This window comes from Pipistrellus hanaki (genome assembly GCF_964339955.1).
Source record: "Pipistrellus hanaki genome assembly, chromosome: 5".
NCBI classification, from domain to species: Eukaryota; Metazoa; Chordata; class Mammalia; order Chiroptera; family Vespertilionidae; genus Pipistrellus; species Pipistrellus hanaki.
In genome coordinates this window covers 48,812,443-48,827,994 of record NC_140507.1, presented here as the reverse complement: position 1 = coordinate 48,827,994, position 15,552 = coordinate 48,812,443, and the positions used below count along the sequence as shown (strand labels likewise).

At 41.9% G+C, this 15,552-nt stretch overlaps 1 protein-coding gene across 1 annotated transcript in view; it reads right to left on the bottom strand.

Annotated features, from left to right (window-relative positions):
* Positions 1-15,552, bottom strand: part of ARHGAP10 (Rho GTPase activating protein 10) — a 240,111-nt gene that overhangs the window by 125,316 nt on the left and 99,243 nt on the right. Inside the window, exons 6-10 of the mRNA XM_084884902.1 lie at positions 14,701-14,811; positions 12,653-12,757; positions 8,435-8,564; positions 7,843-7,949; positions 5,295-5,389 (exon numbers count right to left, since the gene is read on the bottom strand). Coding sequence (XP_084741028.1) covers positions 5,295-5,389; positions 7,843-7,949; positions 8,435-8,564; positions 12,653-12,757; positions 14,701-14,811 — 548 coding nt within the window. The remainder of the gene's footprint in view (positions 1-5,294; positions 5,390-7,842; positions 7,950-8,434; positions 8,565-12,652; positions 12,758-14,700; positions 14,812-15,552) is intronic.

The following is a 15,552-nucleotide window of genomic DNA, read 5'->3' as shown; positions in this document are numbered from 1 at the left end:
CGTGCCCTTGACTGGAATCCAACTTGGGACCCCCAAGTCCACAGGCCGATGCTCTATCTACCCAGCCAGGCTGGCGAGGGCTACAGTAACATTCTTATTATTCAGTCCACTTGCATGGGTTTCTGGAAGCAACACGCTCTTAACTCACCCTTTCAGAGTGACAAACGGTACACTTCCATGCACACAGATGATAAAGTCACTGGTATAAAAGCATTCCGAAACGCACAATGCTTCAAACACACAGGAGGCTTCATCTTCCCCCCATTTTCGTTAAAATATAAAGAGGTGAATTACAAAGGTAAAAAAGTATCTTGCCATCCTTCCAAGAGCGAGATACCAGGAACAGGGCAAAAAAATCAAACCGAAATATGATATTTGAAATGTCAGATTAATGAGAGTGAAATGGGAAGAAGCACATTTTCTTTCAGCAGTGCCTGAATATGATGTGTGGGAGAATTTCAAAGAATGATAATTATTTATCAGGCAAATGTGTGGGGGTCACAGCACAATGGGACATGTGGCAAGCTTGCCAATCAAGCTAAAAGCACATTATATAACGCAATTGTTAGAGGTGGGAGTAGGTTTCACCCCTTCAGAGAAGAAAGCAGCCTCTCCTGAAAGCCTGCAGCTTGTCACGGGGAAACCAGCTCCCGGCTACACTCCCCCACAGCCTCCTGTGAGTGACACGGCCGTTCCACAGCCCCTGGTGTCTGAAGTGTGGCTGGCCCTGAGTCAATGTTTATAGTCATTTTTAAGATCCTTGTTTTAGTTATGGTTAAGTATTCGTTTGAAGCTGTGTTCCCTTTCATTCGACTTTTATGGAGATATCATTCACACCATACATTGTAGCTGCTTCGAGTATGCAATTCAATGGCTTGTTAAAGACATTCACTCAGTTGTATAACCAACATCAAAATCAATGTTGAAATGTTTTCATCATCCCTCCCCCCTTAAAAAAAACACAAAAAAAAAACCACACCATACTCATTAGCTGTCACTGTCCACTTCTGTCCAAGCCCCCTAGCTCTAGGCAGCCACTAATCTACTTTCTGTCTACATGGATTTGCCTGTTCTGGATGTTTCATATAAATGAAATCATACATATGTGGTCTCTGACGCATTTATTTCACGTGGCATGCTGTTTTCAAGGATCATCCACATTGCAGCACATGTCAGTTCTTCATTCCTTTTTTATTACAGGTCTTGATTGTAGGATCTTATCTATCCATTCATCAGTTGGTAGACACTTGAGTCACTCCTACTATTTTGGCTGGTATGAATAATGCTGCTAGGAACACTCATGTGCAAGTTTTTATGTAGAAATAGGTTTTCTTTTCTTTTTTCTTTTTTTTTTTTTTTTTTTTTTGCACATACAGCCAGTAGAATGTCTAGGTCATAGGGTGACTTTATGCTTAACTTTTTGAAGAACTGCCAAACTGTTTTCCTAAACAATTACATCATTTCAAATTCCTACCATCAGTAATTTCTCCACAGCCTCGCCAACACTACTATCTGACTTTTTCACTATATCCCTCCGAATGGGTGTGAAGTGCTAACTTATTGTGGTTCTGATTTGCACATTCCTGATGGCTAATGATGTTAAGAATCGCTTCATGTACTTATTGGCCACATATATTTTCTTTAAAGAAGTTTCTAACTCATATCTACCTTCCCACTTTTAATTGGGCTAATTGACTTTTTATTATTGAGTTACAAGCATTCTTTATATATTCTGGATACAAGTGCCTTATGAGCTATATAACTTGCAAGTGTTTTTTCCTAATCTGTGGGTTTATCTCTTCTTTTTTTTTTAAGGACATGTGTGGTTAAAAACACTACTTTAGCTGAAATAGTCAAAGTAATCTTTTAGTGAATTTAGGGGAGGAAAATGAAGCACACATTCATCTAACCAATGATAATGAAAGCAGCAATGGTTAATTGGACACACACAGAGACAGACAGACAGACCCACGCCCACGCCCACACGCCCACAGACAGACGCATGCACACGCCCACACATACACCAGCCACCCTCCTCTCATTCTCAGTAATAGATTCTCCAACTATTAGAACAGCATATGGATGTCTGGAAACAAAAGATGGCAATTTCTGAACCTCCCTAGCAACTAGGTGTAACCATGCCACTCCATTTAGCCCAATGGTATGTGAGCCACAATGGCGCATAACCTCCAGACAGTGTTCCTACAACAAAAGACGATGCAGTGTGGTGAACAGGAGCAGGCCCCTGGGGCCTAAAGCGATTAGGAAGGCCAACCAAGCACAACAGAGAGCAGCTGATCAGCCACTGCCTGACCACCTCTCGAGGCTTCCAGATCACGAGAAAACAATAAACTTTTACCTGATGTAAGCCACCTTGCTGGAGTTTTTCTGTTACATGGAATCAAAGGTGATCTGAACTCATGCAACAATTAAGTGAAAGCTCTGTGTTTACACGCACACAAACCAAAGCAAGCTCAGGCTCCACCTTGCCATTTAGGAAGTATCGCTTATTGCAGGGGTGGGGAATGTCCGGCCCTCGAGCTGTAGACGGCCTACACAATCATTTGGTCCGGCCCTGCTGAGGCATTAGGAGTGAGTTAAGTAAACGTTTGACCAAACAGAGCAGGCTCATTTTTAAGATGATCATTTTGTATGGCCCTCCTGATGTCATAAATATCCAAATGGCCCTTGGCAGAAAAAAAGATTCCCTACCCAAGCCCATGTTACCCGACTCCTTTTCCAACACAAGGAATAAAAAGCAGCAACAATTAATACCAGAAGATACAATATATTTAGAGTAAACATGTGCGATCAGCTGTGAAATTGCTATATGAAGGTACCCAACAAGAACTCTGTACAAATCCCATCAGAAACCCATTCACAAGCCTCGCATGCTCGAAAAATGGGTTACCTTCACTTCCTTCAAGCAGAATGAACACCCTGGAGCTCGGTGCTGTGTGTGGTCCAGGAGAAAAGAACGGCTGACTGGCAGTTGCTTGACGGGATCTAATCCCAATTCTATCGCTGCTAAGCAACAATTCGATGTCATTTAATCCAGAACAAGTCTGGTGAATGCCCACCATACAAAAAGCACTGCATTTGGTTTTCTAGTACCAAATGATACGGAGATGGGGTACCCAACCCATGGAATTCATGATCTAATAGACAAGGGACAAATTACCTATACTTCCCAGTAGTCCACCAGCCAGAAATCAGGGAAAGAGTAAAAAAAAAAAAAAAAAAGAGCCTACTTCATTCAAACTTTTCATTAAATATGCCTTCGAAGCCCCAGAATTGGGGTAGAGACCTCCAAGCAACAGGCACTGCCTTTCCAGATTTTTCTTGTCTTAGATATGCACAAAATTTTATTTGAAAAGAGGACTCCCTATCAACCAGTTTGAACCACTAGGATAAATCATCTCTAAGGTCTTCCAAGGGTCTCCTTACAAGGTATTATCTTCTCCCGATAACTCCACAGCGAGCCCAACTCAATCTCTGTGAGGGGGTGAAGAGGTCACAATCGTCCTAAGGATCGTGGCTGATGAAGAAGAGCACTTGGTGTGATGACGGTTTTAGAGAAGACAGAGACTTAAGCAAAAATAACATAGACTGCATTAGAGCCATATATAGGAAGTACTAGAAGGAGCCTGCTTTCAAAACAAACCAGATTAACCTCCTGCAGCACATTTTCTAGTTGGCGTCACTGCTGACTCAACTTCCTCGGTTACTCAGGACACGTCAGGATTGCAAAGTAAAACTCGGGCCTGGGGCACAGAGGATAAGAGCTGGGGCTTGGAGGCAAAATTCGGGAGTGTCTTCACTCATTTCCTTCCCAGCTCCGTGACCTGGGGAGGTCAAATAAGTTCTCTATATACAAGGTCCTCATTATCCAGGGGGAGGATAACATCTGCCTGACTCAAAGAGAAAAGGCACAGAAGAATTCAGAGCGCTGTCTGGAACTTAGAAAGGGCGCAGCACGAGTTACTGTGGGTGTTTGCACACAGGAGTTGTGCTACGCAGCTGGAATCCCTTCTTGAAGTTTTGAATCAGTCCTCACTGGCTTTGAAATGTAACTTCTTTTGCTCATTCTCCTTCACTTTTTTAATCAATCCTGTCCTTCTCATGGTAGTGCCAACTGTATCCTGGTGCTTACGGGCACATCTCTCTCTCTCTGGTCTCAGTTCATTTACTAGAAAGTGTATCACAGATCTCCTCTCTCCGCACCCACCCCACAGATTTAGTTGTATCATCTAAAGGAAGAGGAAGCATGAGCTATTTTTGTATTATTAGGTCCTGGCCTGAAATAAACTTTTGCTTTAAAAAAAAACAACAACACTCATATGTAAAACTTTGATGATACAAATATGCAACGGCCCTATCTGAGCACCACTGTTTCCAAAAGCAGGGCTTGCAGTGGGCCGCCATGCTGTCCGCCATAGAAAGAAAACAAAGCAAAACCCAGGACTACAATGTCCCTCGGTGCCCCCGCAAGAAACAGAAATAAATGCCGGACACGAAGTGATAGGAGCAGGTGAACTTTTTCTTCCTTCCTTCTCTCTGGCAAAGGTTCTTTCATAAGCAAACAACAGAAAGTCATACCATAAGAAAAATACAGTAATCTTTTAACAGAGTATCTAAGACTCTTCCTCACATATAGAGCATACACACTAAAAATTCCCACACACAACAAAGAACACTGTTCTGTGTGAACAGTCACCAGCACCTCTACTTAGCTTTGCCACCCATTTCCTTACTTTCTGCCATTATTCCTTTAGTGCAACATCTACAATGAAAGGCCAAGGTTATTTTTTTTTTAATATATTTTTATTGATTTCAGAGAAGGGAGAGGGAGAGAGAGAAACAGAGAAACATCAATGATGAGAGAGAGTCATTGATCGGCTATCTCCTGCACACCCCCTACTGGGGATCGAGCCTGCAACCCGGGCATGTGCCCTTGACCAGAATCGAACCCCTGACCCTTCAGTCCATATAGGCTGTCACTGTATCCACTGAGCCAAACCAGCCAGGGCCCAATGTTTTTTTTTGGTTTTTTTTTAAGTGACAACACTGCTTAGAATGACTCCAAATGTCAGCCAAGATCGAGCTATCTCTCTTTGGCTAAAAGCAGAGACCAACTAACAGCTCACAGTGAGGAACACATCGGCGGGGACATGTCACAAGATAACATTCTCTTCAGACCCTGGGAATCTCAGTTGCAATTTATCTCTATATTTTTTTAAATCATTTTTTTTCAAATGGTTCTTTTCAGAAGTCTAATAATTCCAGTCACTTACCGGTCAGCAACTTCCACGTCAAAACAGAATCTTCTGTCTAAGGAGTCTGTGTGCCTCTTGGTACATTCTCTCAGGAAGAACACCTCGCCATCCCCCTGCAAAGAATCGTTTGAGACATTCTCAGAAACCACAGCACAAACCTATGCACACTGAGGCACCCTGGATTGGGAGCCGGAGAGAGAGAGAAAGACTTTTTTAAGTCTCTTTATCCTACATATTATCTTCCAATCTAGTTTCCTTTTAGAATCTTAACCGCATTTGTCCTCCTCCTTTCCTTGGGGGTTTCTAGATCCTGCTTCGGTGACGACATCGTTGAGTAAGACCTCAGCAGGGCTCATTCTAAGAGCTCCATGAACAAAGCATTTTCCGCATGCTAGAATATGTATTACTCTCTTGTTGTATTCTTTTAAAAAGAAGAATAGTGCGTTTTTATTGCCTAGTACAGTATACCATGTAAAATAGCCAGTATGGCCGAAACCGGTTTGGCTCAATGGATAGAGCGTCGGCTTGGGGACTGAAGGGACCCGGGTTTGATTCCGGTCAGGGGCATGTACCTTGGTTGCGGTCATATCCTCAATGGGGGATGTGCAGGAGGCAGCTGATTGATGACTCTCTCTCATCGATGTTTCTAACTATCTCTCTCCCTTCCTCTCTGTACAAAATCAATAAAATATATTTTTTTAAAAAATAACAAAACAAAATAAATAAATAAATAAATAAATAAATAAAATAGCCAGTATGTCACCATTTTGACCTATAAAAATTTGATTCTAACTACGTGAACTTGGGAGTTCACTTAAGTTCTCTATGTCCCAGATCCCCGTCATAAAGGGGAAAGGATAACATCTCCCTCATAGAGGTGTGGTAAGGATTACATGAGAAAAAGCACAATAAGAATTCAGAACAGCCGAAACCGGTTTGGCTCAGTAGACTGAAAGGTCTCAGGTTCAATTCCGGTCAAGGGCATGTACATGGGTTGTGGGCACATCCCCAGTAGGAAGTGTGCAGGAGGTAGCTGATCGATGTTTCTCTCTCATTGATGTTTCTACCCCGTTTCCCCGAAAATAAGACAGTGTCTTATATTAATTTTTTCTCACAAAGTTGCACTAGGTCTTATTTACAGAGGATGTCTTATCTTTCCATGCGCTAGGTCTTATTTTCGGAGGATGTCTTATTTTTCAGGGAAACGTGGTAGCTCTCTATCCCTCTTCCTTCCTCTCTGTAAAAAATCAATAAAATATATTAAATTAAATTAAAAAAAGAATTCAGAACAGTCTGGAACTTACCTATAATAGAAGTACACAAAGGGCCCTAGATTAGCAATCCAGGTCATCTAAAGCTGGAACCACTCAATCTAGATGGTTTTCCTGTTTCCTAAGTGAACATCCTGAATTTTATCTTTTCTTAATTTTTTTATGGTACTTGTTTACCTCCCTAACCCATCCTCTCTAAAAGCATTCAAAAGAGGCAATGCAGGAACACAGGTCCTCGGTGAAGAACTGTGAGAAGTCGGGCTACTCCTAGAACATGGTACCATTTTCTAGACTAAGGATCTCCAGATAAATATACAAATATTCAAAATGTCACAGTCACTATTGATAGAATGTATTTTTTGTTATTTGGTGGCTAAAACAGGCATCCCTCAGCAGACAGGACCTAGGACTTGAGCTGGCTCTGAAAGGAAACTCAGACTCCCTTCGGCCCCATCCTCACCCCATCAGCCTTGGAGAGGGGCACGCTCACTGCCTCCTCTTGTCCATAAACCTGATTTTCCACGTCTGTATCATGACTACAGAAACGTGTTCGTTTTCTAAGCCACCTGAGCTTTTCTTTTATCATAGGTTAGCTCTGCAGTCACATTAGCAAAAGTATGCCTGTCCACCCAGCAAACAAAATGTGTCACCAATGACGTTCAACGCTGGTGGGAAGACCTTTGTCCCCCGGCCTCTGAACTCTGCTCTGAGCTGCCGCTTCTACTGAAAACACAAATAGAGATCACCTTCCCCACGCAGCCGGCGCCGGGCCTTCCTGCTCTTCTCCTGCATTATGAGGTTTTGTCGTTCCTTCCTATGGGAAGAGGAAACTAAGGGTCCTCCCTAAGTAAGAACCTGGAAAGTCTAAGGGAAACATAGTGAAAATCATTACAGATCACCCCCCGTTATCATGTCTCAGGGATACACATGCTCTGTCAGATCTGCGTGTAAACACTGTGATGACAACCTGTGGCAGGTGCGAGGTTTATCTTCCAACAACAGTGACGTGAGAGCATTCTACTCTCTCTCAAAAACACAGTACATCTGACCACAGACACCCATGCAGCCAAGTGAAAAACCATGAAGTGTTGTTCCCTGGCCTATTTTACTTAGGAACACACACATATGAACACAAACAAAACAAACAAACAAACAAAAAAAAAAACCAAAAAACACACAAACACATTTTAATCCTAAAAAAGGAAATGTATTCGCCATCAGTGAAGATGACCGTCATTGAAGCGACATGTCAAAGACTCCCTCCCACAGAACAGAGTGTGACATCAGATACTTACCAGTTTCCCACCGGATCTGTGCTCAAACGGGATCATGTTGAACTTCTTGGCCGCCTTCCGATACATGCAGTAGTGTTTGACCCAGCTGGACCCGAATGGGGCAGGCCCTGGCACAAGAAATAAGAAAACAGAACTTTCTATGTTTCCTCGGAAATAAGCAAACTTGCAGAGCTCCACATTACTAAAGAGGAAAAACCCAGTAAGCCGCAGGTAAGACAGCTCAAGGAAACAAACCAGCAAAAAAAAAAAAAAGAAAAAGGAGGAGGGAGGGAGGGAGGAAGGGAGGGAGGGAGAGAGGGAAAGAGAGAGAGAGAGATGGTATTAGGAGAGTAGGGGAATGAAGAAGACCCCCCCAGAGCCTGGTGCAGAACTCAGGGGTGGGACCGAAAGCCCAGAGCTCACAGACACACACACCCCCCCCCCCCCCCCCCCCCCCCGGAGCAGGAATGTGTTTCCAAAAAAAAACGCAGATACACCTTCTAGATGGGAGGAGGCAAGGTGGTAGGAACAATTATTCCAAAAACACAATCATTACAATAACAAGCTTTAAAACAGTTCCTGAGGAGTCGCCCTCCTGCTGGCGGCCTCTTACTTTTCTCCTGCACATACAGGTAGCCTTCGGCCGTGAACTGGCTGGCTCGCTTGTGGTCCTTGGGGTTCTGTCGGATTTTGTTCATAAGCTCTTCCACTTCCGACCTCGTTCCTTCAAAACGATTCCGAGTCTGAGATGGATAAAAAGCACAGGCATGTTTTAAGTTCTTACACGAGTTTTTTATGTTTGTTTTTTCATGGATATATTTAAGTGTCTGCATAACTATAATTACATTTGTAGCATTTTTCTATAAATTTCTCATAATGTACCCAGCCTTTCCAGTGTGCCTCTTTGTTAAGAAAAGGGGGAAGAGGTAGTGGTAAAACAACAAATCAAAGTAACTAGAGATTACTTACTTGAGAAGCTTACCAACACCAAGATTAATTCTATTACTCAACATGAGAATCCCTGCATCCACGTCTCACGATTCTACTAACTCTTAGCGTCTGTCACAATGCGGGTCATAAAGCATCGATCCTGGAAGTCTCTGCTTCACAACAATCATCCTGACTCCTTATCACCACTATGCTAGCAACACGTCCGAGTGCTCAGAACCTGAAAAACTTCCTTCTTCTAAAGATAAATATGAGCGCCGTTTCTTCCAGGTTAAGGCAACTGCACTTGAAAATGACATTTCTCCTCAGAAATGGGGGAGGGGAGCGGGGAATCTCACCGACAAATAATGTCTCCTGTAGCTGAGGGGACAAATCTCATTTCTGAACACAATATCTCTGCCAAGCGTTTACACTAACAAAGCACAGGAAGGGGAGGGGCACCATTTCCAAGGTGACTGAGGAGTCAGCACCAGCAGGTGTCTGGCCGGACCTCGCTCTCGTCCACTCTCACAAATAACTGTATTAGTTCGAAAAACTGCTGAGACGAAAAAATTACTATTGAAAGTCATCCCTCACCTCCCTATAATGAAAGGGGTCACCAAGGGTCCTAAGAGCAGAAAAACGGGAGAATGTAGACATTTTTAGGGGGGTGGGGAGTCTGACAGACGTGGTTGTAATGGGGAAAACGGGTCTGCAGAGAAATGCAATAGGGTGGTGAAGGCCTGGGGTGGGGCAGGAACCGAGGAGGGGAGAGGGAACAATGATATTGGTAATACTCTAGACAATCAAGATAACTAAAAGAAAAACAAATAAAGTACAAAAAAAAATAAAAGATCTGGAAATGTGTTAAAAGTACTTACAAAGCCGCAAAGCGGGTGGGGCTCACATGTGAAGGGCCATTTCCCATCCTCCTGAATCCAGGGTTTCTTATCTCAACCTGACCACACCCTGGCTTTATTCGCCTTGTCACTTTGCTGGGATTTCTTTCCACACTCACTTCTTTCCATCTCTGTTTTATACATAGACATATATATACACACAGACACATATATATGTGCATACCACATATATGTACAGACGTGAGCATATACACACACATTACTACCCTGTTTCCCCGAAAATAAGACAGTGTCTTATATTAATTTTTTCTCCCAAAGTTGCACTAGGTCTTATTTTCAGGGGATGTCTTATCTTTCCATGAGCTAGGTCTTATTTTCGGAGGATGTCTTATTTTCGGGGAAACACGGTATTTACTCAATACTTGCATTATTTATGTTCAAATGGTCCTGGATTTGACCTGTGTGTTTTGACATGCTCCCTAATCCTCTGAGAGATCCATCCTTTCTGACCCAAGGAGCCCCGGCTGTATATTCTTAAACTGTTTTTAACCATTCTTCCTATCTTCTAGGGACTCTTCATGAAACCTAAAATTTCTCAAGTTGTACCTTCCTCCAAGAATTCTATTCTACTCTCCTTCCCCATATTTCCCTGGGGAAAGAGATCACAGAAATGTAAAGTTGATTTTTTAAAATATGCTTTAAATTTTTATGAAATTTACATTCGTGTGCATAATCTTTTTATTATTTTAAATTTTAAATTTTTTATTGTTATTAATCCTCGCCCAAAGATATTTTTCCCACTGGTTTTTAGAGAGTGGAAGAGAGGGAGAGGGGTGACTGAGAGTGAGTGAGAGTGAGAGAGAGAGAGAGAGAGAGAGAAAGAGACATCAATGTGAGAGAGACACATCGATTGGTTGCCTCCTGAACACGCCCCGATCTGAATGGGGAATGAACCTGCAACCCATGTATGTGTCCCAGACTAGGAATCAAACCTTCTGTGTGAGGGCCAACACTGTAACCACTGAGAACACCAGCCAGGGATACATAATCTATTTTCTAAAAGTCATCTGCTCTTTTTTGTTTTGCATTTATTATTCATGGAAAATAGATAAAGAATCAATCTCTCTCAAAAAAAAAAAAAAAAAAAAAAAAAACAACAATCAAAGCATTTTATAGAAAAGGTGAATCAAATTGGAGAAAATAGGTTGTTTTGCCTTTTAAATAACTTTTATCTTTTTTCTGATTATAAAATAGTATTGCTATTTTTATTATTGTAAAATACTAAAAAGTTGGCCGAGATTAACTATAATGTTATATCACACAGGTAGCTAAGTCTAAGATTTGGTTTTAACATGTGCATATATTTCCTTAAATAAATAAATATATACAGCAAAGAAAATAACACAACTGGGATTTTTGTGTGGCATTATGGAGTTTTCCCTTTAATATGCTAAAAGCTGACATGATTAGGAAATGAAATGAATGGCCAAGATATGAGTAGGTCTCATCCAGGCCATTCCTGCACCTGACAAATGAGGTCCAGAGAGAAAAAAATGAATTTCTACAAGTTATACAGCCAGTTAGTGGAGGAGACAAAATAAATCAGGATTATAATCTATTCTTCTAAACTAACTATGCAATGTTCTTTTTACAACCCTGTGTTCTGCTGTCTGAAGAAGTTTTCTGAAAAATCACAGTATCATTAGACTCTAAACATTCTAGCACCTACAGAGATCATTAAATTAGGACTAACCTATACATATACATGTTATATTTTTAAAAACTCTATTGCATAAAAGAATGCTAGGGAAAATGGAACTTACTCTTTTAGTCATTTAATTCAGCTGAATGTGTAAACAATGGATACACACACATTAACACAAATTACAAAACACAAGAGATTTCATTGTCTACGTTCCTAAGTGTAGGGAACTATACAGGAAAAAAAGTAGAAACCAAATCTAAACAAAAACTTTTCATCCTCAGTTTCTAAGACTTTAAGAAATTGAAAGCCAGGCAGCAAACATCACAGAGACTCCTACCCTTCAACCTGTATGCCTCTGATTACGTGCTAGCCGTCTGTCCAGAAGCTCACTCGCCATGTGGTTAACAAGGCCTCCAGTTACACTAAATAGAACCTGAATGGCTTGTCCACAAGGACACGTCCAACATCGATTTAAATATTGAGAGAATCAACATCCAACCACCTGATCAAAATCACACATATTGTACTGCTTAACAGATCAAGTTCTCCTACTACAAGCATATGTTTTCCAGGAAAATAACAAAGCAAACAGCCACCGTGAACCCAAACTATTAGTGAATAGGCTTACAACACGGAGAGAAGTTCCTCATGTGCCCTAAGTCCGCCTTGGAGTAAAATCCAACTAACATTTACACAGGTTAGAGAGGAGCAACTTGGATCCTTACCACTGAAATGCCTTCACGCTACAGCGAAGTGCTCTATGCGTTGTACACAGAGGGCTCAGGGCTGCGTAACCAAGGCTCTCCTTAGGACAACCCCCCAGAGTGTGGGGTGACTTCAGTTAACACTGCTCTCAGATATATGTAAATGGTTGGTAGGAGAGGAGATCCTAAAAAGTTCTCACCCCAAGGGGAAAAAAAAATATTTTGGTAGCTATATGAGGTAACATATTAACGAAACTTATCGTGGTAAGCATTTTGCCATATATGGAAGTCAAGTGTTTTGTACATCTTAAACTTACAGTGTTGTCTGGAAATTATATCTCAATAAAACTGGAAAAATTAAAACATACTTGGTGACTTTTTAGGAAACAAGGGAAGAAAAATAAATTGCATGAAATTTTTTTAAAAAGAGCCACTAGGTGGCAGAATTCCCTGAGCCTCACCCAGTTAAGAGAGGTTTGTTATGCTCATTGACCATAAGGTGGCAGTGCAGCCTCAGTTTCTCAATACCAACAGATCAGACTGATATTGGATTTAAGATTTTGCATGTAACAAATGCCTATCAAAAGCGCACATCTCTCACATTTTCTAAGACCCGAAAGCTTTCATTTCCTTACGTTCTGAATGTTGATCTGCAGTTCCATTTTGTAGTGATTGAAGTCTTTGGCAAGTTCATGGCCCTGATGATAGAAAGTAAACATTCCCTGAAAAAATGACAGCATCTAGGACAAAAAAAGGAAGAGTGACATTAACACCAAAAAACTCAGGAGGAAAAAAAAAAGAATAAAAACAGCCACGTATTTTCCCCTAATCTCACAGTGATTCTAATGAAGTAAAATAATTAAAAGGAAATCGCACAAACTCAATTAAATCCAAATGCAACTAATTTGCCCTTTAAAAAATGATTTGTGATTTTTCCCCCCTTAAATATCAGAGCCATGAGACATGCAATTTTTATAGTACAATATATAGAAGAAAAAAAGTCCATTTGTTCTTTTTAGTAGAGAAAATTGCTATATTTGTTTATCATTGAAACTTTATCATTGTAGGTTGACAGAATCTATACAGAAAGTGAAATCACAGAATCAAAGCGCTAAATGGCAGGCAGGGTAGTGCAATCTGTCCTGTCAATAAGGACTTTCAGTCGCTGGGCAGAGAGGGGCAGAGAGGAGCAGTAATTAAGCCCTGGGTCTCCTACCAGCTCTCCACCTGCCCCTCTCCATTAGAAGGCAGCCGCTGCTGCCGCACATGTGAGTGAAACTTAAGTGAGCAAAAGTGATTTGGGGTGAGAGTTGAGGAAATCTTGAAATCCATTTTCTTCAGAATGTCACGTGGTGAACAGTTAGGAATTTGGGACTCTGACCTCCAATAGCCACGAGGGGTCAATTCCCAACTTCGGCGCCCTTAAGTGACCTTGGCCAAAGTACTGAAACCGACTCTACTTCCATTTGCTTATTTGCTAAGTGAGATTACAAACATATCTCCTCATTGAGTCATTCTGTGGAATAAAACTGCAGGAACACAGGAAAGGACTTAGAACACTGAGCTGAACAATGAGCACTGTAAAGGCTCAGTAAATGCCGTGCATTATCTCAGAGGAGAAGAAAGCTCTAAGAAAGAAAATTTTTTTCTCTAATTTAGGTTAATTCTCTTACTCCACCTGGACCATACCTCCCATGAATGCCAATTTTTCGTCAATCATTACTTCTTTTTGTTTGTTTGTTTCTCAAAAGTATATACAGAATGGATAAATTGTAAGGCATGTGAAATTATACTGTACCAATGAGGCTGTTTTAAAAAGAAACCAGGCACTATATTAAAATTAATACTGTCAATCAAATTCTAGTGTTTCTTAAATTTTTTTTGCTAAAAAATGAAGTACAGCTTACATTCTACTCAGAATATAAATATATTCATGATAACCTTTAATATATACAGAACTGAAGCTATTGTAATATCTATAATAATAAAAGTGTAATATGCTAATTAGACCAGATGTCCTTCGAGGACCTTCCGGATGAAGCTGGGGCTGCGAGGGAAGCCCGGGTCCCGGGTGAGAGCAGCCGGGGGAAGGCAGGCCTACTCTTGCACGAATTTTGTGCATCGGGCCTCTTGCATCTATATAAGCACAAACAAAAGTCATGTGTTTCTAAAATAGGTATAAAGCAATCTCAGGAAAACTCACAGAGTAGTTTTTCAAATGTTCCACACGCTGGTTTTTAACTTAGGTTGGCATTAGCATTGGGACTTGTCTGAGAAATCATCTTTTTATCAGTAATTGTTGAGAGTACCCAAGTCTGGACTGGTGTACTTGCTTTAGAAACCAGCGTGAGTAGAGTGAGTATTATCCCTCACACTCACATCCCGGTATCGTTTCTCTTACAGGGGCTTTCACTTAGGGAGGATCTGCCCCTCACGGCAGCATCCTAGAGTCCACGCAGCGAAAGCAATGACACCCATTGCAGACGAGGCTAAGGACCCCTGACTGATGTGTCGGTGACTCGTTCCTTGGCCTCACGGCTGGGTGTCCACCCTGTACAATGTATGGGGCCTTGCTTCACAGGTGGGCACTGCAGCCTCTAGAAACCAAACATGAACGCTGAAACAAAAAACCATTTCCATCACACCACAAAAATCCAGCAGGACAACCGGCTACAGTACTCACAGGCTCCACGAATTCAAACTTCTTCCTTTCTTGGATCTCCTGCAGCTTACACACATATTCGAGAGACAGTTCGTAAAAGTGCTGCCGGTTCTGCTCCACTTGGACGTCTGCCTGCATTCAAGTAACGGAGGCTGGTCAAGTGAGAGGCAGTGAGGAGTGAAAAACTCTGGATCACAAGTCAGCAAAACCATAGCCCACAGGCCAAGGATGGCCCGCGGCCTGCTTTTTCTCAGTGAAGGAGTGAGGCATGTGGATCTGGGTTAGAAACACACAAGACAGTAAGAAGACCAAATACAGAGGCCCTGTGCACAGAATCCACCTGTCCCAGTCCAGTCAGAGCCAGGCAGTCATGTGGGGGTGAGCACAGGTGGGGTGGGAGGGAGCTGTGGGAAGGGTTTGGAGAAGAGGAACCACAGGAAGGGGCACTCAGCTTGTCCCATAGAAAACAGACTGTGGGAATACATTGGTGGAATCAGGAGGACCACGTAAGAGGCTTCTGCAGAAATCTGCTGAGAGATGCCAGCAGCTGGACCAGGGTGATTCTGAGTATATTCTGCAACTAAAGAAGACAGAGGCTGGCAGGCTGGGTGTGGAGGTAAGGGAGAAGGTAAGGGAGAAGGCCAAGTATGACTCTAAAGATTTTGTCTAAGCAATGTTTAGAAGGAGATACCTAATTCAATAGTGCAGTGGAAATGGAAATTAACTTGGGGCATGAAAATCCCTTCAGGATACCTGAAAACAAAAATAAGGGGAGAAGGGAGGCAGCATAAAGAGAACCTATAAAAACAACAGCTGTCACTTCAAAATGGACAGAGGGCAGGGGTGTGGTTCTCTATGGGACAAGCAGAGAAT